Genomic DNA, 27,669 nt, shown 5'->3' with positions numbered 1-27,669 from the left:
TTCAGTAAGAGTATGAAAACAATAAACAACCCGTTGGCCAGAGGAACCATAGAGGACCTGTCGCATATTTCAGTGACATCTATTATTAAAAGTAGAACCGGAGTGACCCGGTTCAACATAGATATCATTTTTAAACGCTGCCTTAGACAACCTGACGTCTAAAAAACGAAGAACCAGGGGATTTTAGTGTCAAAGGACAGGAAGTTAGACGGTTTTGACCCTTCTTGTCCATCGTAGTACGCTTGAATTATTGTATTCTCATTTTCACAGACTACCGAGGGGGGTTAAATCTGTTATGCAGGACTGGTGTCTTGTTCCGCCGCCTCTCTGCTCCCTCTCCCCGTCTGCTCTGGCCCTATGTCTCGCTGGCTCTTCCCCTGGTCGGGCTCGATAAAGAAACGGGCCTGTCGGTACCTCCTGCAACACTATCTGGGCCACTTCTTGGAGGAAAGACTCAGTTTGGACCAGCTGAGCTTGGACCTGTACAATGGCAGTGGGGTCATTAGAGAAATTAACCTGGATGTTTGGGTAAGTGTGGGTTAAGACATGCCCAGGCCAGATACCTTGTCCGAGTGGCCCTTATTTCCAGTATTTCGTAATATCTAGTCTTGAGTATGAGATCAACACATCCTGTTAGTTGAAGGAACACCGTAAAGTCTATGAGGAACACTCATGTTTCCAAGAGTTTGATGACTTGAGCAGAAAAGGTTGCATCTTAGATCCTCTTCCTGGTCTTAAGTCACAGTGATCAAAGCTTACCAACTTTTGCTTTCACATTTGAGTCTAATTTATTATGTTTTTTACATTTTTTGTGGTGCTGTCATTTAGTTTTTCAAAGTTGGGCCTGAGAGGGAGTGCTAAGAAGTCTGTAAAAAACAGTATATAATAATAATTATATCTAACTCAATTAATAAAAAAAAATATTTTTTTAAAGAAATCAAACGTATCAAAAGTAATTTAAAACAGTAATGTAAACACTTTTTACTGTATATATTGGGCCTAAATAAATACAATCAGTGGCAGCTTCAGGATTTTTTTGTTGGGGGTGCTAAAGAAGGGTTTAACAGCTATCTAAATAGCATGCAAATTCAGACACCTTTTGTGTGTATATATATATATATATATATATATATATATATATATATATATATATATATATATATTTATATTTATATAAATATATATAGTTATATTTATATATATAGTTATATTTATATATATTTATATTTATATTAAAATATATATATATATATATATATATATATATATACACATACATTTATAATACATACACACACACACACACAGCAGTTTCGAAAAAGGCAATAATATCTGTGGTATTAAACTTCTCATATGCCAGTTATTTGTAATATAACTTCTAACGCTAAATGCCAGATATGACACTTACAAATGAATACAATTCATGAACGCAAATAGAAAAGCGAGAAAGTAAGTTTTTTTTTATTTATTTTTTTATTTATTTATTTTTTACATTTTTTCTGAACATCAATTGTCATTCACTCTCAATGCCAACTGGCAGGAAAACATGGTAAATTCTAACCAGTTTTTACAATAGATAAAGTGCCGACATCATTTCAACTCTATTAAACTATAGAACTATTTCCACACAGTGGCATAGCAGATGGGCACGCAGTGGGGCCCCGCAATAACCTCCGGGTGCTGAGATGCGTCTTATCATGTGTCGATGATAGACAGATATATTTTGTTAAAAGCATCAGAAATGTGCAATATTAAGAGGACTTAGCATTTCCAATGAATGTAGATCTGTTACGTTCTTCTTGTTGTTATGCATATTATTATTATTATTATTAAGTTATTATAAATTATTGCACCACAATAATTTCGTAGCACATCACCGCATGACGCGCTGTAAGGATAAAGTTTGGGCTAATAGCTTACTCCTCACTGAAAATGTTTTAAAAGGTTTTTTTTGTTTTTTTTTTACACGTCAATTAGTTTTTACAATGAATTATAGGCCTATAATAAAAATATATATATTAACACTGCAGTCATTGAAAATTAAAAGCAGCTTTATTTCGTGCATCAATTTTCAAAAGCAACCTGTTTCACACAAAATTCCTTTCTTCTCATGCTTTTCACTATACGGGCCACAAGATAAATATTAAGGGAATAATTTAAGATGGTTAAATACCGTTATCAGCTTATATTCGTTTCTCATTGTCTCAGAGAATATGCGCCGTTAATGAAGCATTAGAAAGCTCCTTAATTATCCCGCATTGCTGGCTTGTGTTGCCTGACCCCTCCCCCATAATATCAGTTGTTTATACGCCACATATTGGGCACTTTTTTCTTTTTTTTTTTGGTTTCTAATGTTTATTTTTCAGTGTTAATGAAAGTGCCACCAAAAAACAGGAACATCATTAGGAAATCCTTGGGGAAGCATGGGTTTTGATGGGGCTATTGCCCCGTCAAGCCCCATCAGAAACTTGCTCCCCCACTATGAGAATGATTCTATTCTGTTGCTATTCTGATCATCCTTCCCCTCTTTCACAGTTATTTTGACATCTTCTGTTCTTGTATGTGATCACTTGTTCTTCAGCTACTCTGAATCCTCTTTTCAGGCAGTGAACGAGTTGTTGGAGTCATTGGGAGCGCCGCTGGAGATTGTTGAAGGTTTTGTGAACAGCATCACAGTGACTATTCCCTGGGCAGCCCTCGTAACAGAACACTGCACCCTTGAAATCACCGGATTGCAGATAACATGCAGACCCAAATACAGAACCAGTGAGTTCTGCGGACTGTTCTTTGTGTGCTCTTTTGGTTTGATGCTTATAAACATAGTTTATACGAGACTGACTTATTGCTCAATTGTGTTTTCTCTTATCTCTGTTAGATGGAAATTGGGATTCCCAAGGGTGGTCTACATGCATGACGTCCAGCATGCAGCTGGCCCAGGAGTGCCTGAAGGACCCACCCGAGGCGTCAGAAGAGCCGCCTGCTCCACTGGAGGGGCTGGAAATGTTTGCACAGACCATCGAGACGGGTGTGTGGCATTTCTTGTGTCTAGGAGTGTGGTTCTGTACATTTGCTTTGTTGAGTCATTAAGTAAAACCGTTAGATGACTGGCTGAGTGTGTATTATCACAAACTTATCAACATTGCAAAACTTTAACTTGGTGTATTTTAAATTTTTTGGCATGTTTGTTTGTTTGCAGTCCTACGTCGAATAAAAGTCACCTTTTTGGACACCATCGTGCGAGTAGAACATCATCCCCTGGACGCTGAGACTGGGGTTGCCTTAGAGATGCGCATTAAACGGTGAGGCCATGAATTACATCTTTGCACATTTATGGATGTATTAGGTAGTTTTTTTTCTCTTTATTTATAAAGTAGGTTGGTTTGGTGTGCCAGATATGGTATTTTGGGTAGATGTCCCGTTAAGGAATGCCATGAATCTTGAAAACTTTCAATCTGATTATTACTCAAAAATGCAGTAATGTTCAAAGGTTTGGGGTCAGATTTTTTTTCTGTTTTTGAAAGCTCTCCAAGGCTGTATTTATACATCCAAAATTGTAGAAACATTTATATTGTTAAATATTTTATCCTTCCAAAACAATCCACGAGTGCTTAAATTTCCTAGAGTGCATTCCATTGTTTGTGACTGATCTGTGTTCTGCCCCTGGTGGTAACATGTGATACTGCAGGGTGGACTATTGCGATGAGGCTGTGAGAGACTCAAGCCAGACAGTGCCTGTAGACATCCACCAGCCACCAGCCTTCCTGCACAAAATCCTACAGCTCAACTCCGTACAGCTCCTCTATGAGACTCTCGGAGGTTCACAGGTCAGGGAAATTATACAAACTGTTAGTTAGTGGCTCTGCACTTTCAGTTTTTTTCCCTTTTTATGCATTTCACGTACATGCCAGCTTTTGAATTAATAATTACCATAATTAGTGTACTGTAAATATTGTTGCCTCTCATGATAAATTGCTTGTGATGTTCCTTATTTGTAAGTTGCTTTGGTTAAGAGCATCTGCCAGATGAATAAATATAATGGGCCCTATTTTAACGATCTGAAACGCAAGTGTCAAAGCGCGAAGCGCAAGTAACTTTGTGGGCGGGTCTCGGTGCTGTTGCTATTTTCCCGGCGGGATAAATGGCTCTTGCGCCCGGCGCAAATCTAAAATGGGTTGGTCTGAAGTAGCTTCATTATTCATAGGTGTGGTTTGGGCGTAACGTGAAATAAACCAATCAGAACTTCATCCAACATTCCCTTTAAAAGCAGTTGCGCAAGTTCCATTATGGATTGCTATTATTATGGCGTATTTACCAGGCGCACGCCAGGAGCGGTTCACAGCCGAGGAGACTGATGTTCTTGTAAGAGCAGTGAAAGACAGAGAAGTTGTGTTGTATGGGGATGGGAGAAACCCACCCAAAATAGCGTCGGTTAAACAGGCGTGGGAGGAAATAGCCACAATTTGTCAGATGTCTTTATATACACATATATCTTGCCACTATTTGGCCAACAGGTCTGATCCTTAATTACTACAATTAGCCTGAATAATTTGTAAGCTAGATTTATGCCTATTTTTTCACATCTTCGTGGCACACCACAATGATTTCCGTCATCTCACTTGTTAATATTTTTTAGTGTAACAATTTATGATTTGCAAAAATAACCGTTGCATCTGTGTAGATTACATGAGAAAAGTGTATGCGCATTGTGCACGCTATACATTATGGTCAAGCATGCGCCCTTAAAATAGCATAATGAACAACGCGCAACGCGCCACTGACTTTAGACTAGGTTTTTTCTGGTCAGTGGCGCAATTGTTTAATGGAACAGCAAAATAGCACCAGGGATTGTTTGCGCCGGAACACGCCTCCTTTTTTGCGCTGAACCGCCCAGGGAGCGTAAGTTCATTCACTAGTTTAGCGACGTACTTCTGTGGAGGGAAAAGCGCGCTTTGCGCGGGTGCAAAATAGGAATGACACATGCGTCGGTGTACAAAGTCAATTGCGCTGGGTGCAAGATAGGGCCCAATGTCTTTAATGGGTTGTGTCTTTTCAACTCTTCCATTTAGGGGCTGGTTTATTCTGATGACATGGCAAACAGCAAGGAGATGGGTAAGACAGATGAAAATGATGATGATGCATCGGAAGCCCCTCAATCATTGCATCCCACCCCAAAGCCCCCAGAGCCTCTGCTGATTGGACAATGCTCCGGATTCATAGAGACAACTGTCAAAATCAAACAGAATGAAATGCTGCCTGGGCCCAAGGTTTGTCTGCATGATAAACAAAACAAAAAAAAAAGACTGAATGGGAAGATTTTATGGATGTTCATGATTCTTCCGAATCAGTGAGATCAAAGAGTAAATTATTCAGCTTCATCATGAATAAAGGAGTTTGATCAGTCCAAAACAGGACATTTATGTTCCTTTCATTGTTAACTGAGTGGAATTTCCTCTTTTTCATCTTAGTTGGAGTTGGATGGTAAAGTAGGGTGTCTCCACCTGCTGCTGTGCCCCAGTCAGATCACACACCTGACGGACCTCCTGTCCTCACTCTGCATCGAGACATCAGGTAACATGAGTACTCTATTGTAATAAACAAATCTCCATATTCATCGGGACGAAGGAGGCGGGAACCGGCGCACAATCAAAAACACTTTAATAATCAGAAATAAACACAAAACAGCGCGTCAGCCCCTCACGGCGACTGACGCGCATAAATTAAAAGCAAACACATAAACTAATGTCCCAGGCCTGGTCCTCTCTCGTCCTTCACGGTCGTCGCTCCAGTTTTATATCCTTCCATCTCCTACGTGGGACTCAAAACCGGCGGTGGGGCGCAGGTGTAGCTCATCTCCAATCACTACACCTGGCCTCACTCCTCGTTCCCACGCCTCTCGGCCCCGCCCCACTCGCCACATACCCCCATCGCCCCTCGCAGGCCGGGGGGTACCCTCGAGACTGCGCTCTACTCCCCCCCCCCCCCTCCCTCCGGGGGGGACCGCTCACGGGGACCTGCAGGAACCTGGGGGTAGGACAGACGAGGCGAGAGAAAAGGAGATGGAAGGAGGAGCGACAAGGACGAGAGAGGGGAGAGAGAAAAAAATAAATAAAAATCCGGTTCCCAGACGCACTGCTGCTCGGCCCTCCAACAGCTGGGTGATCTCCTCCGCGGTGCCTGGCGGTGGCACTGGACGGCCCTCGGCGGACGGCGCGACACTCCTCCGCCGCCCAATGGACGGCGACGGCTCCTCCGGTTTTGGGCAGCCGGCAGGAGTCCCCCGTTCCCTGCCCCTCCGGATTCCTTCGCGGAGGCGGCAGGCTCCGGCCCCCTGGCGAACGGCGCCGACTCCTCCGCTCCCTCACGGACGGCAGCCGCCCCTCCATATCGTGGGCGGCCAGCAGCGAGCTCGCCCGTCCCCGGCAACTCGCTCCAGCCCACCGCCTCGAGCGTCCCTGGCGGCACATACCTCGCCAGCTCGAGGGCACCGCGGATTCACCACAGTGGCGAGGGATCTTCAGCAGCGCGTCCCTCCTTCTCCCGGGCTTCGGCACCACTGTAACAAACAAATCTCCATATTCATCGTGAAGAAGGAGGCGGGAACCGGCGCACAATCAAAAAGCATTTTAATAATTCATAAATAAATACAAAACGGCGCACCAGCCCCTCACGGACGACTGGTGCGCACAAATAAAAGCCAAAACATAAAATAATATCCCAGGCCTGGTCCTCTCTCGTCCTTCACGGTCGTCGCTCCAGTTTTATATCCTTCCATCTCCTACGTGGGACTCAAAACCGGCGGTGGGGCGCAGGTGTAGCTCATCTCCAATCACTACACCTGGCCTCACTCCTCGTTCCCACGCCTCTCGGCCCCGCCCCACTCGCCACATCTATTTTCTGTTTGCTTATTGCTTTTAATATGATTTATGTCTCTCACTTTCTTCCTTTTCAAACAAGATAAATCATAATATGGTTGTTTGCATCAGCCTTAATTTAAAGCCTTTATCAGAATCAGAATGTTCTCTGTTTGCCAAGTTTGCACAAACTCACAAGGAATTTGATATATGCAACTGTTTTTCTAACTTAATTCTACTTTTTTTTTTTTTTACATTATGATTTATTTAGTATACTGTAGAAAATGTTTTGCATGATACAAATTATAATATTTAAATAATTAATTCTATAATTATTAAAATTATAAAACAGATTCTACTGTCTAACCCTAAGGTTGCGTATGCACCATAAGGATATTGATTTATAAAAAACAGCTGGATGGTGGTGGGTGTACTAGCTGTTCGAATTGGAGATCGCCTGTTAAAAAAACCAATCCTTTTTTTTTTTGTGTCTGGATGTTTTTGCCTGATTGACAGTGTCCCATGGAATGACTGTGCCTTTTCTTTCTCTGATTGTCAGAGGGCAGTGGTGGTGTGTCCGGTGGGGGTCTTTCTAGGCCTCTGGATTCTGATGATCTGCGATTGATCGAAGAGGATCTCGGTAAGCAGCTGAACTCAGAAATGTATGACAGAGATCTGGAGCTGGACACAGAGCCCTACGTCATCAGCATGGAGAACGGAGGTGAGATGAGATTAGTCAATGTTTCACTGAGATTATTATAGAACATTGATTATAATTATGGGTTCAGACTGGCATACTACTGTACTGCTATTTTTGCAGCAAGTACATGCAGTTTTATCATGCATGTGTATGACTTGCAACATTTGCTAAATTGTGTAGTGTATTACCAGAGTATGGAATAATGTATTCCACAATGCAATATACTCCACCTAACCTTCAGTTTCATTTGTAACAGTATCAATATGCCAGGAAGCAATGAGAGTTAGGATATTTCATTTCTCTTTATAGATACTTTTCTGATAAAAATATAAAATATTTCTCAGATGAAAACTGGATTGCCCTTGGTGAAAAAAAAACACACTATTTCACATACTGTTTTTTTTTTATAAATAGTAGGCCTTGTACAGCCGTTTTCTCCATTGTCCTCACTTATAAAGACATGTGTATAATGATCCTACATGTGAATGTACAGCCGTTTCCAAAATGTTGTTATGAACGATTTAAAAAAGGTTAATATGCACAAAAAAGTTCCTAAATACATCCCTCTTTATAAATCTCAGATCATCTTAAATTTAACGCAGTGTGTACAAGCAAATCAACTCGCCCTACAGAGCGGCCACAAACATCTTTTTATGTTTCGGTAGAAGTACCACACTCACTCATTAGCAATGTGCAAGGAAATCCAAGAAAACACTCAACTAATTCATGGGATCACCTATTTATTAATGTGATTACTAATTAGCATTTTCATAGACAATGTTTAAGTTACTGAATAAGTGTTATATGAGTCCCAAAAAAAGTTGTACATTGGGTTTATACATAAGAACATTTTCACGTCAGTTTCTGCCTTAATTAAGGCCAATTAGTTCCTCACTTTTGACATTAGATCAAATCCATGAAATGCAGGTTTAAATCCAATCTAACGTACATTTTATAAATGAGGCCTCAGGCTCTTGATGCTGGTCAGTTTTTATCTTCTGAAACTCTCTGTAGTTTAGTATTTTGCCATTCATTTCTTAAGTTTGTCTGTGCTTGTCATTCTGAGTTTTGCATCTGTGACTGTCCTTCTGTCTCAGAGATGTTTTATTCGATGGGTCCTGGTATGACCAGCAGTGTGTTGTCCACACGCTCTGGAAGTGAATTATCTGACAGTGATATGGAATCGTCCATTCATAGCCAGAGCAGCCTAATTCAAACAAACCCTCTGTCTCCACAGGTACTTACATATACATTTTAACTTAATATTGTTTTTCTGATTAAGTCAATAGACCTGTTATGCATCAGCTATCTATGTCCAGTGTGTATGATTAATGTGCACTCTTACATGTCTATTACAGGGAATGCTCAATTGTCCTCGTCGTTATCCTGTACCAGGATCCTTATCTAGTTTGCCTCAATGTAGCAGACCTCCCAGTATGTATTTAACCCTGTTTTAAACAACACATTGTATGTGTGTCAATGTATTCCTTTTGTGTTTTCTCTTGCAATCAATCATCAGTCTTTGTTTTTCTTCAAATAGAACGGTCATCCCGAAGCAGTCAATCAGAGCCACTGAAACCAGACTCCTTGCTCCGCCTCTCTCTGGGCGGAGTCACGCTTACTCTTTTAGAGCAGGACCCACCTCCTGGGCCAGAAGGGCTCTCCTCATTGGCTGAGGTGTCACAGTTGTTTTTCCGGGAGCTTGCGTTCTTTAAGGACGGGATGTTTAGTGAGCGAGACTTCCACAATCTGAGAGGAAGCTTTGCTAAAGCATGTCCCCATTCCCACATCAGGTATGGTGGGATTTACCTGCTGTGCTCCCCTACTGTATATACATGTACACTCACACACACTCTTTTTGACTCTCTCTGACTTATGGTCTTCAGGATGACCGGTGCAGCAGTGCAGCTGACATGTGAGATGCGTAGCGCAGGGCGGCACAGCCGAGCTATGACCTCTGACCTCTCCTTCAGCAGGCTGGAACTGCTGGAGTGCCTGTGGGGGTCAGGCAGTCCACAGTACACAGAGGTACACGGCATACCTGCTAACTCTTGCTCCCAAATGTTATTATTTATCAGAGCTTTTTTGACCCCTAACACTCAGTAATAAAATAAGTAGGTTTGTTTTTTGTTTAATTTGATTGGTGAGTCATCCAGATTTACCAAAATGGACCAAAATCTGATTTACAGTGCAGATTGTAAAACCAATTTTTTTTGGTTTTTTTTTTTTTTTTCAGCCGAAGTGTGTAAATGAAACAGTGTTAACTTAGTAACAGTAACGTGCAGAACAAAATTGCTTTTCTGCTTTATTATAGTTCTCTGCCGATTTCTATATATATATATATATATATAAGCATTATGGTTTGAACATTAAAAATTAAAAAATTAGGATTTTATTATTTATAATAATAATAATTGTTCCGCCCTACCAACAAACACAGCAAATCTAAATGTTTGAAATCACAATCACAGTTTTTATCAGGAAAATCACAATTATGTTTTTCCTCAAATTGTGCAGCCAAATAGAAACATGTAGTCTTATGCATTAACTAATGTTGAGGGATTGAACCTTATTGTTAAGTGTTACTCTCTCTGACCCTTAAAATTATAATAAGATTGGGATGAAATAGTTGGATCTTGAAGATGACCTCCGCTGTGGTTGGCTGGCCTCCACATACCGGCCAAATGATGAAAACTGAATAACTTTGAACTCTCTTACTTAAAGCAAAAAGCAAGTAAAGTCCTGTTTTTCATTAGACATTATCTTGAAACACTTTTGTCACATCATTTTTAACCCCTGTTGCACTCTAGATCACAATCTGGACTGTCAAAACAGTCAAGCCCTTATTATTAGAAAATTACCAGTTGGTCACCAAATTATTACAGGGGTGTAATACAGTCACATGTCCGAGGCTTTGCCAGCTGCTCAGGGAGAATCTTAAACAGATGTGAAGAGTCTGAGTTACGACAAGTCAGACGGCCAGAAGTTTGCAAATCCAGCAGGTGACATCATGCGGGCCGATGAAGGTTCTGAAAGGCTTCCTTTAAAATGTGCATGTGTGTCCACATTTTCTTTTCCCAGCTTTTGCAGTTCCAGTCAGCCGGTCTCTTCACCATGGGCACCACTGCCAGACCCTGTGCCCAGCTCCACCACAGTCTCTCTGAGAAGCACATGCGTAAGGTACTACAGCTTGACAAAGTCCTATGGCATTCATTTGCAAGAAGTGTTTGTGTCTTTTATACTTTTAGCGATAGATCTATATGAAACTGTTTTTCCTGTTCTCCTATAGAAGGGAAGCAGGCGTCGTGTGATACGCAGGGACAGCTCTCTGCGGATTGAGCTCGGGGAGCTCAACTCTGAGTTGGACCTGGACATTATAGGCCGACTGGAGGACGTCCTGCAAGCCCTGAGGCACTGTCCACCGCCTCAAAGAAACACAGCACAGGCTGCAGAGGTCACCAGTCTCTCTTGATCCAAAACAACAACATAATACCCCTACCTCAGCAAAAAAAAAAACCTCTCTCTTTTTCTTTGCAGTCTCATTTGTTGGAGTTCCATTCTTCTCTCCTGCTTCAATCTCCTTATGCCGTGTTGAAGGTCCGTTTCCCCATCCCTGACCTTCGACCCCCGGGGCTGAGACGGCCCCTGAGCCAGCGTGCAGTGCGCAATGAGTTCTTGAGCCTGCAGATCTCTAATCTGGAGCTGAAGTCTCAGCAGGGGCCAGACATTCAGCAGGACGGCCCCTGCAGCCCAGGGGCCAAACTCATCAATTTACTGGAGGCCTGTTTCACTGATATGCACGGTGAGGCATCCAAAGATCAAAACTAGCATTTATTTTTCTCAGTTATCATATATGCTAGCATTCAAAAGTGTGATGTCAGTTAGATTTTTTTTATTTTTATTTAGAAATTGATACAGCAAGGACAAATACAGTCAATCAACAGTGAAAGTTTTGAGTGTTACAAAAGATTTCTGTTTCAAATAAATGCTTTTCTTCATGTTACTTTATTTTCATCAAACAATTCTGTTCAAATTATTTGATATATATATATATATATCAGGGTTTCCGTTGTCCGGTAATTGCCGGACATTGGCCGGAAAAAAAATGAAATGTCCGACAAAATTAAATCTCTCCGATCAAATTGTCTGAATAAAATTGCCTAATAATCCCACCCCACCTAACACAATCAGAATTTGATAATAAGCCTAAAATGTATAAAGCAAAAATACACCGAACTTTGGCTATGTTATGAAGGAACAGGCTCGTTTGAAAGTTATTAAACATTATTACATGGCTTGGTTGAATTCCAATGTGGAATGCGGTCTGTTATTTCTTGATATCAGACCGCTGCGAAGCACTAGCGGCGCCAGGATTTTGATTGTAGGTGGGCCTCCAGAAAACTGGATGGGCCAGTTAAAATAAGCCAAAAAAATAAATAAATAAATAAAAACGGGTTCCCCTTTCATCTCCGTTTCAGCGCTTTTCTGGGCACTGAGGACAGCGACTCAGTAGCCTACCTGAATTTAATGTGTAATTAGCATAGGTAAAAAAAAAAAAAATTCGTTTTAAATTGTTAAAAAGACATTTCAAGCTTTCTTAAGATATATTTCATGTCTGTGAGGCCTACGCTGAGTTTCGTTAAATTAGGATAAGATGCACTCCAGTTCACTAGCAATGCAAGTGGCCGCGAGGGCGCCTGCATGATTAGGCCTGTCGTCTGCTATATTTGCTTCTTATGTATTAAATCCAGGCAATTGGTTGATAAAAAAATTATTAAAATTAAGATACAATTTATACAAAACGAAATTCACTTCAAAAAAGTATTTCTACTAAACAAAACTTAATTAAGTGGTCAAAATCATGTCTGACCCGCTCCATGTCTCTCGATATTGCGCATCTTATCTTACTCGTGCGGTTCACTTTTCATAATCAACATAAATAAAAAAATAACATTATAATATTTTAACAAATATTAAACTAAATAAGCTTATTTAATGGCTACAACATGTATAGTAGACCTAGAATCTCTATTTGTACAAATTGCTGCACATTAATTTCATTCTGAATTTTGCACACATAAGTTGAAAGGCATTTGTTTGTGCATGCATGTAAAACATATCTGCAACTTTTATCAAGTTCACTGATAATTATGCGTGCATTTATGAATTATTATCTTAATCTATAATGAAACAAGGACGAAACATATGCTTTGTTTGTTTAGAATGGAATGGATCGCAAATAGATCCGAATGAAGAAATGAACCATAGTAGAAAATGTTTTTTTTTCCGTCTATTTGAAAGTTAGGCTAATAAACCTGTTGCATTCGGGGGCCTGATTATGTCATTTTTTACGTTACATAGCCTGCCTCCAGTTTTCCTCACCTTGACTAATTAAGAGGCGATAATTGACCGGCATATCATCAAAATGTCCGGAAAAGTGACCGGCACCATTTCTTTCTAGCGGAAACTCTGAGATATATATATATATATATATATATATATTAACATGAGATCATGAAATCAAATTCCAATTCACATTTTTTTATAAATATTGGTATTCAGTGCACATTATTATAATATTATAGTTTTTTTGATATAAACAAAGCAATTTTTTAAAATATTGTTGAAGTTATAATCAAATATTAGAAATAATATATCCGCTATGATAGTTCTCCCAAAAATGTATATTTAGTCATCATTTATTCTTTCTCATATTGTTCCAAACATGAATGAATCTTTCTTCTGCTGAACACAAAACACTAAATTAATATTTTGATGAATGTTGGTAACCAAACAGTTGCTGGTACCCATTGACTTTTTTTTTTTTCTCCTTATTTTAGAAGTGAGTGTCTACCAGAAACTGTTTGGTTGCCAACATTCCATAAAATTTCTTCTTTACTATCCGTTTAGGAAAAATAAAAAGATTTGATCAAATCCTGAAGAATAAAATCATTTATATTGTTTGTTTCTATTAAATTCAGTCTGTTTGGATTCATCTTAAGGCCTAGTGTTCAGGATACAGTGTTTTTTCTCTCTCTAAACTCACCTGAAGTGTGAATGTGTGTTTTAGGAGTGTATGAGGGCTGGGAGGGAGAGGCGTTTCCCTGTATCCGTGTGCAAAAGAGCCCAGATCCGGACGGCATTCCCAGGTGAGTTTGTGAGTGTATGAGTGTCTCAGATTTAGCTCTGAGTACAAAACAATATGTTATACAAATCTCCAGTTGGATAAAAACAGAGAATCCCGGGAAAGCATTTGTGGTTCCCTCTCTTTTCCTTCTGTAGGATTCAGGTGCGAGTGAATGAAGGAGCAGGCTCTGACTGTACAGGGGTGTGTGAAGGGGTGAACAGGGATCTGGGGCTGGGCTCCGTGTCTCTAGAGAACCCCTGTGAACTTCGAGAGAAGAACAGTTCTCCTTTCTCCTCAAACCGCACTATGTTTGAGACAGAAGAGGTGAGTCCCCGCCGCCCATCTGCCTGTCCTTCTTTCATTCCTGTACTTGACTCATTCTCTGTCTCAGATGGTGATCCCAGCAGACCCAGAGGAGATGGAGGAGTTTCAGACTCAGTGTATATGTCAGTCTCAGTATGTGGTGGATATCACCTTTCCCGTAGCCTACATTCTCCTGCCCAGCAAAGAGGCTTTTCTGAGCATCTATAACAGGTACTGCTCAACACTTTAACCCTTTCGAGTCGATTAACGCATATATGCGTTTTGAGTCATTTTCTACTGATAACCCCGAAAAGAACTTAAATTACACTCTCAGTTTTAATCGTACAGATTAGAGCAATACATCAATCGAATCCGTAAAGGGTCTAGTTTTTTTTGGATACAGACATAATAACAAAACACCTTTGTGCACTTAGAAAATAAAGATAACAAACAAGGTGCGCTGTCTACAGTCTTTGTCTCCGCTGATCGTCATGTACAAACATTTCATTAAAATGAACTGTAACTCCGTGAATACTCAACGAAGAGACATGAGAGAGATATCTATAGAAAGCCTGCAATGTCTACTTTTAAACTAAACAAGTGCTGCCGAAAACAAATATTCTGAGATAAAGTAATCCATATGAAAACAACGCGATGTCTATTTTTCATATCTCAGCTCATTATATCTAATGTGACCACGCCCCCGCGCTTAACCCGCTATTCAGATTCAAACTGAAGTGCGGCTTGAATACGCCCACACAGAAGAAAAAGCAGCGAGACTGTTCTTCAAGTTTTTATTTTATTTTACTGTTTGCTTCGCGATGAGAGGACTAAGACATAATTCACCCCAAAAAGATGTGATGTGGTTGAGGATTTGAGAAATGGATTTCCTCAGAAAAAAGAATGAAGCACTTTATTCAGCAGAGATCATAAACATGAGTAAGTCTCTTTTTATTTATTTGTACTAGTTTTCACATAACGTGTAAACATTTTACTAGTTAGACTTTTTCCAAATACTTTTTCCAAACTATAATTCCTGACTAAATTTATAATCAAGTGAAACATTCTGAAGTTTCAATAACAATATACAATACTATACCATTCAAAAGCTTGATGTAAATAATATAAATGTGACAAATAGAGATAACTCTAGCAAATGTAAAAACAATGCAGTTCTTTCGATTTATTCCCCCTAAAAAAACCTGAAAAATATTATCAGCTCTTTTCAACATTAATAATAATAATAATGATGATGATGATAATAAATGGGGTTTATTTGGTAGAAAATAAGATTGTTAAAAGGATTTCTGAAGGATTGTGTGACTAGAGAAAGGATGCCAAAAAATTTGTTTGAAAGTCAGCTTTGATTGTTCCTAATAAACTGTTTAACTGCTCCCCCAAGTGGATATTAAATTATGTTGTGGGATAATTAAATATATTTTTAATGAACTACAAACATAAAATTATATACTTTTATTTTGTTCTCAAGTTCTTTCTTGCAAGTCCTCCCTCAGTGGCACAGTTGAATGAGAGGCTCATTATGCAGCTCATTATGCGGTCCTTTGTCTTCTCAGGTGTAAATCACAATGATATTCATGATAGTTGACGCCTACTCGCATATGACTTTTACCAACAAAAAGTGTTTTAGAAAATGTAAATCAATATATTGTTTTCTGTGAATGAGTAAACAAGATGATTTTCACATCATTCAGAAAGAAAAATTCTAGGCTACAAGCTCCAGTTCTCAACTTTTCCGGCAACCAATTTTCTGTATGTGTTTTATTGCCTTATTCAAGTGATTTAACATTTTTTGTTTTTCACTAACCATGCATAACATTTTTTTTCTCAAAAATACAATCATGTACATGCATGCATTTCACATATTATTATAGCCCAGTTTGTGCTGATTACAGTAATATTAGACTTTACCCATTTAGATATTTATAAGAAACTGAAAAAAGCACAAATGTCAGGGCATGACAAAACTTCTCAAGGCCCAAAAAATACCCTTAGACTCCAGAGGGTTAAGACAATGAACTTTAAAAAAATGATCATTTCAGGTCATTTCACATTAAATCCATGCTGTGTTGTGTATATAAATAATGCTTTTTTGGCAAGCAAGCCATAAAATAATAAAATAAAGGCATGTTTGACTGAAGTCAAGCTCCACTGTTTGTTTCTCCCTCCCCAGGATTAATAATGATCTCCTGATGTGGGAACCTCCTCCACCTCCTCCGTCCCCTCCTCCTGCTCCTCCTTCTTCTTTTCAAAGTTCTCGTAGCCCCTCCCACCAGCACAGACCTGAGGAGGATGAATTTTACCTCTGTAAATCTGCCTTAAGGCTGGGTCAGTCATTCTCATCTGTTTCATACTTTAAGTTTTAAACATTGTGTCTTGTTTTATATGCTATTTTTGCATTGATTAATATTTTGTACTTGCTGTAACTTTTATATTTTCAGATTTTCATATTTAGTTTCAGCTTAAATAGATTTTATTTATATTGCTTCCATCTGACATCTTAACAATACTGATTGTAAAACATTTTAACAATACTGATTTGGCTTCAGTTCAAGAATCTTAATATTTTAACTCATCCTTCCAGAATCTGACTCTGAGGAGGAGGAGCCTCAGTTTTTCTCAGCCAAGCAATCAAAAAAAAGAAAAAATCAGTTAGATCCTCAGTCCAGCCATGCCCTCAGTCTGCTCTGTTTAACGGTGCTGATTGGCAAAGGTCGCCTCCAAGCCATGACAGACTGCAAGGTAAAAAATAAAAAATAAAAATTGCATGCTAAATTGTTGTAGCATTGTCGCAATAGCAAAATCTTACAACTCAACACCAGTGGCACTCAAATTCCCCTTTACTCACATCAAATTCTGATACCGTTCACTCTAAGAATGAAGCTGGACGTAAAATGGACTTCTGTCATGGAGAACTTGTTTTGGATTTGGAAGGAGGGAAGATTTTTAGTGTGTCGCAACACCAGAACAATCCCAATCTCAACTTCCTGACCATAGAAAGCAGAAGAGTAGAGCTGTACCATAAAGGTGAGCTGTTAAACCATTCCAGTTACATCTAACCTCTAGTTGTTTTTTTTTTGTTTGTTTTTTGTTTTTGTTTTTTTGCATGGGACAAAGTTATTATCCTGTTCTGAATTGCAAAATGTTGTTTTTGCTTTTTTGGCTCTTTATATAGCCGAGGTCCCAGACTCCCCTATTCCTGTGAAACTGGAAATGCCCAGGTTCACTTCCCCGGTTCATCTGGAACCTACCATTTACCCCACAGAGGTGGGGGTGAGCAGTGTTGGTGGCCGAGAAACTGACGTTCAGATGCTGTCGACTGCCATCAAGATCACATTAGATCTTGAGAGGAATGTGAAGGTTGGTGTGTTATTTCATCTGCTTGACACCTGTCAGTTGGGTTGTTTATGGGATGGTTGTTTTCTTGTTTGTCATTTATAAGTATTCATCTAATTTCCTTTGTAGGAGTTTCTGGTCGCGCTGCGACTCCATGGTGCTACTTTACGACATCACATGGCGTTGACCAATCATAGCTGGCACGAGCAGGTACCTGTTGGTAACTAGATTAGATGTAACCTTTAAATAGGAGTATGGATCTGTAATGAATGTGTATTTTTAATAATATATGTTAAATTAAAATGAGTAATGTTGCTACTATGCTGCAGCTAGCTGAAATAAAATTGTGTTTTATTTCTATATTTAATCTTATTTCAGTCATTATTTGAATTCAAATAACTCAAATGTTTTTTGTTATGGTCTTAGTTTAAGTCAACTATAACAACACTGTTTTTTTTATACAGATTGTTGATTTCCTTGATGTCATTGATGACGACATTTTAGGCTACACCCCACCTGCAGTCATCACCGTTCTTCACACTCACCTGGCCACCTGTGCAGTAGACTACAGGTATTGTAGTAACACCGAATGTCTGGTCTCACAAATACTCTTAGTTCATTCAGTCAACCCTCATGTTAATTTCTCCCTCCAGGCCACTTTATCTTCCTCTGCGGGTTTTGTTTACAGCTGAGTCCTTTTCTTTATCCAGCAACATCATTGTGGACACTGCGACCTTTCACCTCAGGTACTGCTCACTGTGATGTGATCCTAAACGGTTGTGCTGAGGATAATTGAGAAGACCTAACAGCTCTGAAATCTTCTTTTAGGTTTATCTTAGATGACTCTGCGTTATACCTGTCGGATAAATGTGAAAGTGATACTGTGGATTTGAGGCGAGGTACAGAACAAGCTTAGCTTTCAAAATCGTATTTTGCATTGATATCTATAGATGGGCCACCTCTAATCATATTGTTTTTATCTGTCTCAAGACTATGTGTGTGTGTTAGACATTGATCTGTTGGAACTGGCCATAACAACTTGGAAAGGAACTGATGCGAGTAAACTGGTTAGTTTCATTCCAGCCTTCACTGGCTTAAAGAGTTCATAGCATTTCAATATTTTTTTTGTAAGTGAATTAATTTATATAAATGTAAGTGTTACATAGGTAGCTGACCAGTGACAGGTCTCAGTTTTATATTTTATATTAATTATTATCTTTAATATATTATTAGACCAATTTTGAGTTAATGTATTATTTAATATTGCATAAACGTGTTACCATATATATATTTTTTTTTCCACATTTTGTCTTCCTTACAAATGTCTTAATCATGGGATGTGACATTAATTGTACTGCAAATAAATATAAGTGCATATCTTCCTTTTAAGGTTACAAAATTATGCAATAATTACATAAAATGTTGTTTCAGATTAATTGTAGCCTAACACAATGCAGTATCTGCTTAAAATTTCATGTTGGAATTTTTAAAACTTTTTTTGTTTTTGTTGTTGATAACTATTTACAGACTCAGCCGCTGTTCGAGCTTCGTTGTTCTAATAATGTAGTTCACGTGCACACCTGTGCCGACTCGTGCGCTGCTCTGGTTAACATGCTGCAGTACCTGGTGTCCCAGGGTGATCTTCACCCTCCCCCACGCCACACATCCCCCACAGAGATCGCCGGACAGAAACTTCTGGTATGATTTCTTGTACAGTTATATTCATTATTTATTTATTGCCATAACAACTCAGTTGTTCCGAATTTTGCTTGGTGAGTTCATGAACAATAACTGAGAAACAGACACTGAGAAAAAACAACACGCATACATACATATATGTTCTATCAATTACAGAGAGTGAAATGCAGATGCATAAATACCAGAGGAATTAAGAGCATGAACTGTCCTACAATTAGTGCTGTTCAGAAAACATGTAGAATTTGTTTTAATTGCTCTAAGGCATCTTGCAGGATCTAAGGGATCTTTCAGGGTTGTTCTATCTTTTTTCTGCAAATGCGAGACATAAATCAAAACAATATTGGGAAGATCATAACCAATCATTTTCGAAGCAGCACGTATACTGTCACTGACTGGAACTACCAGACTACGCTATAATTGAGAAAGTCTGCACTCTTTCAATCACAGCTCTATAAAATTTAACATGCCAACTTTAGATACTGTTATTAGACCAATCAGTATGAAACACAATCATTAGTGTACACAGAGTACAATAATGTGACAGTACAGTTGAACCCCCAATTGCTTCAACTTATCAAAAAGTTTAACTGCGATGATTGTATTAAATGCAGATGTGTAGTCCACAAAGATGGCCCTGACATAGGTATGAGGGGCTTCAAGGTGTTGCAAAATTGAATGAAGACCAATTGGTAAGAATCCAGACAGAATGATAAATTAAAATCCCCAAGTACCAATCGCTCAAAGATTTTGAAAACAGCTGTAGTTAGTAATCTAAGCAGCTAATATTCAGCTTTTTTTTTTTTTGCACTGGAATGATAACAACTGCTTTGAGACATGCTGGTACTCAGACCATTCCCTGATGCTTCTCTCGATTGCTGTAATTTCTCTTGATAGTATAGCTTCTTTATCCCATTTGTATACGGCTCTAAAATAATGTGTCTTTTAGCTTTCAGAAAGTCCCGCCTCCCTTCCTCCCTGCCCACCAGCAGAGACAGCAGAGATCAACCAATGTGACCTCACAGATGCCTTGATTGACACCGAGAGAATCCTACAGGAAGAGTCCCAAGACTCTGGTGAGACTTTGGAAGTTGTTTATATATACAAGGCATATCTATCACAGCAAAACTTGTAGAAGCTAATGTTGTTATTTTATGACAACGTTTTATGGGAATAAGGTTTGGGTTGGTATAATTTTGAACGAAGTCTCTGATGCTCACCAAGGCTGCATTTATTTAATCTAAAATACAGTGAAATCAATTGAGAAAATATTGTTATAGTATTGTGAAATATTGTTAGAATTTCAAATAACCGTTGAAGCTATAAAACAACAGAATTTATTTGAAATAGAACATTATAAATTTATGTACTGTCACTTATGATCAGTTTAATGCGTCCTTGATGAATTAAAGTATAACCAAAGAGAAACAAAACTTCAGTGTTGAAGATTAATTGTTACTTACTTCTGTGTATTTGTAAAGCAGGTTCTCCGTCCATCCGCCGAGCCTCCCCTGTCTCAGTCTATCTGTTCCCGGGAGAAGCCCCCAAGCCCCGCCCCTCTGTTCTAGAAGGGGAGGAGTCTGATATTGATGGACTGGTCAGCACTGCTATGGAAGCTCATGCAGATATGATGTCAGAGGAAGGATCAGAGGGTTCCACCGACAACGACGACTTCTGCATCCTAGAGGCTCCTGGGATGGGCATCCCAGTATGCACCCACAGTTGTCAGATTTTTGGTTACAGTTTTACAGTTTTTTTTATTTTTACCGTACTATTTTTCTCTCTCTCTGACAGCCTAGAGATGGTGAGCCTGTGGTGACAGTGCTCTCCCAGGATCCTATAAAGGTTCGGGATGGATACTACTCGCGGCCTCGGGGCAGTTCAGATCTGCTGCGCGCCCCGGCACGCTTCCCAGTGCCTCAGAACAGAGTGGTGCTCCGAGAAGTGTCTGTCGTCTGGCACCTGTATGGTGGCAAAGACTTTGGCGGCAAACCCAGCTCGGCCCACACACTGCACAGCCATAAGTGAGTGCAGCAGACGTTCCTGAGAAGCCAAGGTTTTGAGGATGTCTGTAGATTGTGTGCTTTGTTTTGAAACAGGGACATGTCACAGATTGTTACAGTGTTGCATTTTCTTTATGGTTCTAAAACTAACAGGTGTGAAAACTAGGGATGCACCGGTTGACCGGCCATAAATCGGAACCGGCCGGTTTTTGCTTAAAATACGCGATCGGGAATCGGCCGGTTTTTGGTCTTCTTTAGGCCGATTTTTCCGGAAGTGCGGCCGCGTGCACAGACTACATTGTAATCGTTCGCTATGTCATTTGTGTGGAAGTCGAAAATCTGAAAATCCGAAAATCGAAATCTGTGCGCAGGACACGCGCAGCCGTTCAGCACTGGAAATGCAGAGCTACATGTCTGACGCACAGATAGCAGCAGGAAGCGATCAGCCGTTGGTGTACTGGCGCACAAAAAAAGAGTCCCTTTTCTGCGCGCACTAAAGCTGCACGAGCTTACTGTTACCGGTCAGAGTCCTGAACACGAGTAGACCGTGAAGAGATGTTCAGATCAACTTCTCACATGTTGGATGAGAAACAAAACAGTCTAAACTGTGACAACTTTTTTTTTTTTTTTTTTGTAAAGTGGAACTTGCATACACGTTTGAAAAGCCAGAAGTAAACGACATTTGATTATTTTTATTTTACCTTTTTAATTTAGTTTAATTACATTGACTTAATTTGATTTAAAAATCACCTGCTGTAGCACTCTGAGAAAAAGTGTTTCATTCATCCAATTTAAAAAAATGTAGGGTAATGATTCACATCTATATTTTTTTCCTTGAGAGAATAGTTATTTATTTTTCATTGGCTCAAGTGAAAAAAATATAGATGTGAATCGTTACCCTAATTCTTTTTTTTTTATTGGATGAATGAAAACACTTTGCATCTTTGTTTTATTCGCACCTATTATTTATATAGCATACTTTTATTTAGTCTGTAAATAAAGACACTGGTAAAGACCTTTTTTTTTTATTTAAAACCAAATTTAAAAACTAAAATACTGAATGCTGATTAAGAAACATCTTATTGAATGTGTGTTGATTGTGTTGTTTGGATTGTAGAACTATGCCGTTATTGCCTTTTAATTTCACATGGTTACAGTTAATCTTTAAATTTAAGGCCAGTTCTCTGTAGTTCCAACCCAATTCAAAAACAAAACCTAAATGCTGATGTCTGTAATGTAGCTGTTAATTTCAGATGGTTGCAGTTATTGTTTTCAATAGCCAAAAGCCAGTTTGGCCTATTAAATACCAAATAAACATCTTGTTTATGCACACTTTCCTTCTTTCCTGTTTGTTGCTTAAAGATAAAAAATAAATAAAACAAATCGGAAATCGGTATCGGAATCGGCCATGAAAAATCATGATCGGTGCATCCCTAGTGAAAACGTCCTAGCATTGAATTCACATGCTATGAAATACTTGTGTCTCTCAGGGTTCGTTCAGCTGCTCCAGGAGCCCGTGGTTCTCCCTCTCGTTCAGCAGGGCCCTCGCGGCCCCAAAACTCTTGGCGGTGGGTTGGAGGAAGTGCGCGGCAGCACACACTGCTCATGGAAATACAACTGACAAAGGTGTAATGCGTTTTAATCAGCGGTTTGAAGATTTAAAAAGCCTTCTTTGTAGTTTTATAACCTCTTTCTCTCTCTTCAGGTCAGTTTCCAGCATGAAACGTATCCAGTGGTGGCGCCCCCTGCTGCAGGACCAGATGCAGACGGGCTGGGCCTCGGAGAGCAGCCTATTTCCCGCCAAGTGTTTATCGTCCAGGAACTGGAGGTCCGAGACCGTCTGGCTTCCTCTCAAATGAACAAGTTCCTGTACCTGTACACCAGTGAGAGCATGCCCCGCAGAGCCCACTCCAACATGGTGAGTTATAGAGCGGGATAGAATAAGAGAAGGAGTTTCGGTTGGTGATTATGTTCTTACCTAGTCCGATTGTTGCTGTAGTTGACGGTGAAAGCGCTGCAGTTGATGCCTGAATCGGGTCTGGGTGGACCAGAATGCTGTCTGAGAGTCAGTCTGTTACCACTGCGACTCAATATTGACCAGGTACAGATTTTGCATGAACTATTTTTTGACACCGTACAAATAATGTTTCATACCAGGCTCAGTAAAAACCACATTTGTTTTTTTATTTCCTAGGATGCACTTTTCTTCTTGAAGGACTTCTTCAGTAACATGGCTGCAGGAGTTCATCCTTACCTGTCCATCGACCCTGCAGCTGAGGGTATGTCTACCCCCCCCATAAATGAACAAATTAATTAATGAATTAATTTATGTATGTATGCATGTATTTATTTAATTAATTAATTAATTAATTTTTTTTGTGCCTTTTTATTTATAGTTTTTTTATTATAATTTTTTATTAATATTATCATTTGGCTTTTATTTTATATTTCCAGTTCTGATTTTAAATATAGTTATTTTTAATCATTATATATATATATATATATATATATATATATATATATATATATATATATATATATATATATATATATATATATATATATGTGTGGGTTTTTTTCTGTTTTTTTTTCTATTAGCCTAGTTTTTATACATTGCTATTTCGGTCTCATTAGTTTTTATATATATTTTTAAGTTTGTTTATTTAGGTTTACTTATTCTTTACTTATATTTGCCTATTTTTAATTCGTTTTCTTTACTGTTTAGTTTAAAAAAATACATTTTATTTTACCAGCTTTTTTAAATTTACGAAAAAATGAATTTAAAAGTATAATTATAATTGTACACATGTATTTAGCCTATTTATTTGAACTGTAATTGTGTATGGGCATTCATCGTCTGTATTTCTGATCTTCTGCTCCCAGTGAGGACGGATGTTCCTCAGAAGGCTTCAGACGACACAGATCCTGGCTCCGGATTGGGGCATGATCTCACTGCTTCTGTAGAAACGACCTATAGTGAGCAGAGTTCCTCCTCGGCTGGCTCCTCGTCCTCCTCTGACCAGCCCATCTACTTCAGGTAGACGATCTGCCATCGCACCACATGACAATATCCAACAAAACAAATGTGTAATTTAATTAATATCCTTTCTCTTTAAGAGAGTTTCGTTTTACCTCTGAAGTTCCCATCTGGCTGGACTATCAGGGGAAGCATGTGGTTATTGAGCAGGTTGGCGATCACCATTATAAATTAACTGATGCTTTATGTTCATGTGGTCATAAAGTCATCTGTAGTTTGAGTGCTTAAACATAACAACTACGTTTTTCTGAATAAGAACAGTGGTTTGTTTTAGTCTAGCTTCTGTTATACTAATGTATATCATCTCTGGTGTCCTAGGGAACGTTTGCAGGCATCCTGATCGGACTGGCCCAGCTGAACTGCTCTGAACTAAAGCTGAAGAGACTGTGCTGTAGACACGGGTAAACAACTCTTCATCTCTGCTTGCCTGCTTTCCCTTTAAATCTAGTTCTGAAAAGTGAGTTGTTGTTTTGTTTCAGGCTGCTGGGTGTTGATAAGGTGATTCAGTATGCTGTGAATGAGTGGCTGACAGACATCAGGAAGAACCAGCTGCCAGGGATTCTGGGAGGAGTTGGTCCTATGCATTCTGTCGTACAACTCTGTGAGTATGATGTCTTTTCCGATCTGGCTACTTAAAGGAAAATACTGTTTTCAGTAAAGTAAATTCAATAAAGTACTGTATTTAGGTTTTTTTTTTTTTTTTTTTGCAGTCCATGGTGTGCGTGATTTGTTCTGGATGCCGATAGAGCAGTACCGGAAAGATGGGCGTATTATCCGAGGCCTCCAGAGGGGAGCGGCATCATTCGGCACGTCTACAGCCTCTGCTGCTCTAGAGCTCAGCAACAGACTAGTGCAGGCAATCCAGGTACAAACACTCACACATATGTCCGTAGTGTGTGTGTGTGTATACATATATATATATATATATATATATATACATATATACATATATACATATATATATATATATATACATATATATATATATATATATATATATATATATATATATATATATATATATATATATATATATATATATATATATATAAACCTAAACTAATGTGTTCCTTACTTTGTTGCTGATAGATTTTTTTATATTATTTATTATTTTTATATTATATTTTTGATACTTATAAAAAAAAAATGCTTTTGTTTTTTAATAAAGTTTAGTATATCTTATTCTTTTTCTATATACTGTATATGCCTTACAATTAAATTATATATTTAAATGATATATTATTTTATTTGTTGCTGGTTTACCATGTTACCAGATAATCTGAATTTTTTAACTGTAGATTTTCTTAATAAAAATAAAAAATCATGTTATATTTTAAATAATTGTATGTTTATTTGTTATTATGTAGAATGTTATGTTTATTATAGTTTAATTCTATATTTTTTTAATTACTGTTATATTTGATACTGGTTTAGCATGTTACTACTAAAAAATTATTGGTAGTTTTTTTTTTATAATTTTTATTTAAAATTATAATTATATTATTATGTTTATTACTTTTATTTCAGTAAATTAAGTATTTATTTTTTTATTAAATATATTGTTTATTTATTATATTTTAATGTTTAAATTATATATTACTATATTTTTTGGTATTATTTGATATATTTATTATTTGGTTTTTTTATGTATATTTCCAGGCCACTGCGGAGACAGTATATGACATCTTATCTCCGACTCCACCTCTGACACGTTACATCACTGAGGGACGTCCCGCTCCCCGTCCCAGACGCACCCCTCAACCAGCTGACCTCAGAGAGGGCGTGGCCAAGGCCTATGATACTGTCAGAGAGGTACATCCCTATATTATTGAAAACATGTTCATCTTTGAGACTATTCAGTTTAGTAAATGTATAATATCAAGTGTTTACCTCTATTCTGTTATCATTTAATTTAACGTCCTCATGCCGTCTTTGCCTTTCCCAGGGAGTGATCGACACCGCTCAGACCCTGTGTGATGTTGCGTCTCGTGGACACGAGCAGAAAGGTCTTCCTGGAGCGGTGGGCGGAGTTTTGCGCCAGATCCCGCCCACCGTGGTCCGTCCACTTATAGTTGCCTCAGAGGCCACTTCAAACCTACTGGGAGGAATGCGGAACCAAATTAAACCAGATGCGCGGAAAGAGGACTTCTTGAAATGGCGCACCGAAGATGGCCAAGAATGAAACTGACTGGCGTTAATGAAGTCTAATTTTTGTTAGTGTGAATATGAGAGAGTGAATGCGAGTTCATCTGTGAATATCAATGCACAAACATAGGACAAAAAAATGGAAACTGAACCATTTTTACGTGGCTTCCACATAGTTGCACACATTATTTCATGCAATGCAAATGTTTTGTTCTTGCACTTTTGCTAGAAGTGGAGTGGTCTTCACAGCTAAGTGCAGCTCAGTCTCATCTTGTCGTATTGAAACGTATGCAATCATATCAGTCTATAACTCTGTTTCCCCTCTCCGAAACACTTCTTTTAACATCTGACTGAATCGCTATTCCCCCTCTGAAGTATTTCAAACTTAATGTTGAAGTTAATTACTGATCTAGGTAAGATGAAACACTCAATAAATGCATTGAGGTGGACTTACAATACTTTTCATTTAACACTAAGAAAGTGGTTCTTTGTCCTCTCTATCCTGATGTCTTTGTGCCATAATTCTACTTCACTGATATTATGAAGATCTTAAACTCTTAAAGCCTAAATTAATGCGTTTGTAATTTGAGTGAGGCAGTCACTCTCTGGGGGGTCACTCACGTTTTCTATTCATCTTTATGTCTTTCAGAATTTGATGAAGAGTTGTGGTCTTGTCCTTTTTGGGTGAAACTTGCAAAATGTCCAGGTCATATTTCACTCAGAAATCAAAAGATAAAAGTAATTAGATTTTACCTAAAGAAAATGAAGCCTATTTTAGGGTTTCCTTCATTGTAACTATATATATATATATATATATATATATATATATATATATATATATAATTAAATTGTCGTTTTAAAAAATATGCATTATGCAAACTTTATTTTCTTTAGGTAAAATATTAATTTTCTTTTGTTTTGTGTTGAAATATGCCCTAGACATGTTCTTGTCAGATTCAGCCTTTAATCGGTCATTTACTCCTAAATCCAGCATGCTTGCTTTCGTCTCATTAGTTGCCTTCCTACATGTTTTAAATATTTTATTTCATATGTGTAATAACAGCTATTGAAATGTAAAAACTGAAGATGTTGAACATTTGATGTCCTTGTGTATGAAGAAGCGTTTGGGAGCGGGTCGGTTGACAAAGGGCTCATGGGTAATGTTACATTCTCCTTTTTGTTAATTGCATAACCATGTGAGGGAAGTGAGATTTTTGCGTGTTTTTATTAGTCAAAAATCTGTACAGCGTGTGTTTGAGTGAGTTACAGGACATGCATGCTTGTTTATTGATGGTTGACTGGCTGGCTATGCGATTCATAGCTATCAGTGTGTGTTTGTTTCTTCTGTAATTATTACAACTATATCATACGCTGTAAGAATTACTTGTATAGCACCAAGATGATGTGTAAACAAATTAATACAAAAAAAGGAATAAAAATGTGCATTTGAAAAA

The 27,669-nt window shown here is 38.4% G+C and overlaps 1 protein-coding gene across 2 annotated transcripts; it reads left to right on the top strand.

Annotated features, from left to right (window-relative positions):
• On the top strand, nt 1-27,669 carry LOC113045117 (autophagy-related protein 2 homolog A-like). 2 transcript variants are annotated; one of them, XR_003275956.1, is made up of 43 exons: nt 1-528; nt 2,604-2,766; nt 2,876-3,025; nt 3,197-3,299; nt 3,686-3,824; nt 5,067-5,264; nt 5,466-5,568; nt 7,411-7,572; nt 8,649-8,788; nt 8,910-8,985; nt 9,092-9,344; nt 9,438-9,579; nt 10,633-10,731; nt 10,841-11,005; nt 11,089-11,353; nt 13,622-13,700; nt 13,834-14,002; nt 14,070-14,212; nt 16,173-16,327; nt 16,584-16,741; nt 16,876-17,026; nt 17,175-17,359; nt 17,465-17,545; nt 17,800-17,906; nt 17,989-18,081; nt 18,164-18,234; nt 18,326-18,402; nt 18,863-19,033; nt 19,980-20,106; nt 20,512-20,738; nt 20,825-21,054; nt 22,524-22,659; nt 22,739-22,951; nt 23,033-23,134; nt 23,228-23,312; nt 23,917-24,070; nt 24,151-24,220; nt 24,389-24,471; nt 24,550-24,671; nt 24,781-24,935; nt 25,730-25,882; nt 26,016-26,953; nt 27,110-27,669. XR_003275956.1 is itself a non-coding variant. In XM_026205295.1 (42 exons), the coding sequence occupies exons 1-42, from the start codon at nt 358-360 to the stop codon at nt 26,250-26,252; spliced, it is 6,060 nt and encodes a 2,019-aa protein (XP_026061080.1). In that variant the 5' UTR covers nt 1-357; the 3' UTR covers nt 26,253-26,695. The 2 variants fall into 2 exon arrangements, 1 of the variants encoding a protein (XP_026061080.1); XM_026205295.1 differs by lacking the exon at nt 27,110-27,669 and having other exon boundaries at nt 20,515-20,738; nt 26,016-26,695.

The sequence above is a fragment of the Carassius auratus genome, chromosome 27, assembly GCF_003368295.1.
Source record: "Carassius auratus strain Wakin chromosome 27, ASM336829v1, whole genome shotgun sequence".
Classification (NCBI taxonomy): domain Eukaryota; kingdom Metazoa; phylum Chordata; class Actinopteri; order Cypriniformes; family Cyprinidae; genus Carassius; species Carassius auratus.
This window is presented reverse-complemented; position numbering and strand designations above follow the sequence as displayed.

Excerpts from the sequence above, each read along its gene's own strand:
- LOC113045117 (XM_026205295.1), top strand. The coding sequence starts at position 358 with ATGTCTCGCTGGCTCTTCCCCTGGTCGGGCTCGATAAAGAAACGGGCC. Across the intron at positions 19,034-19,979 it reads TCGCCGGACAGAAACTTCTG|CTTTCAGAAAGTCCCGCCTC; the intron begins GTATGATTTCTT and ends TGTGTCTTTTAG. Across the intron at positions 23,313-23,916 it reads CATCGACCCTGCAGCTGAGG|TGAGGACGGATGTTCCTCAG; the intron begins GTATGTCTACCC and ends TTCTGCTCCCAG.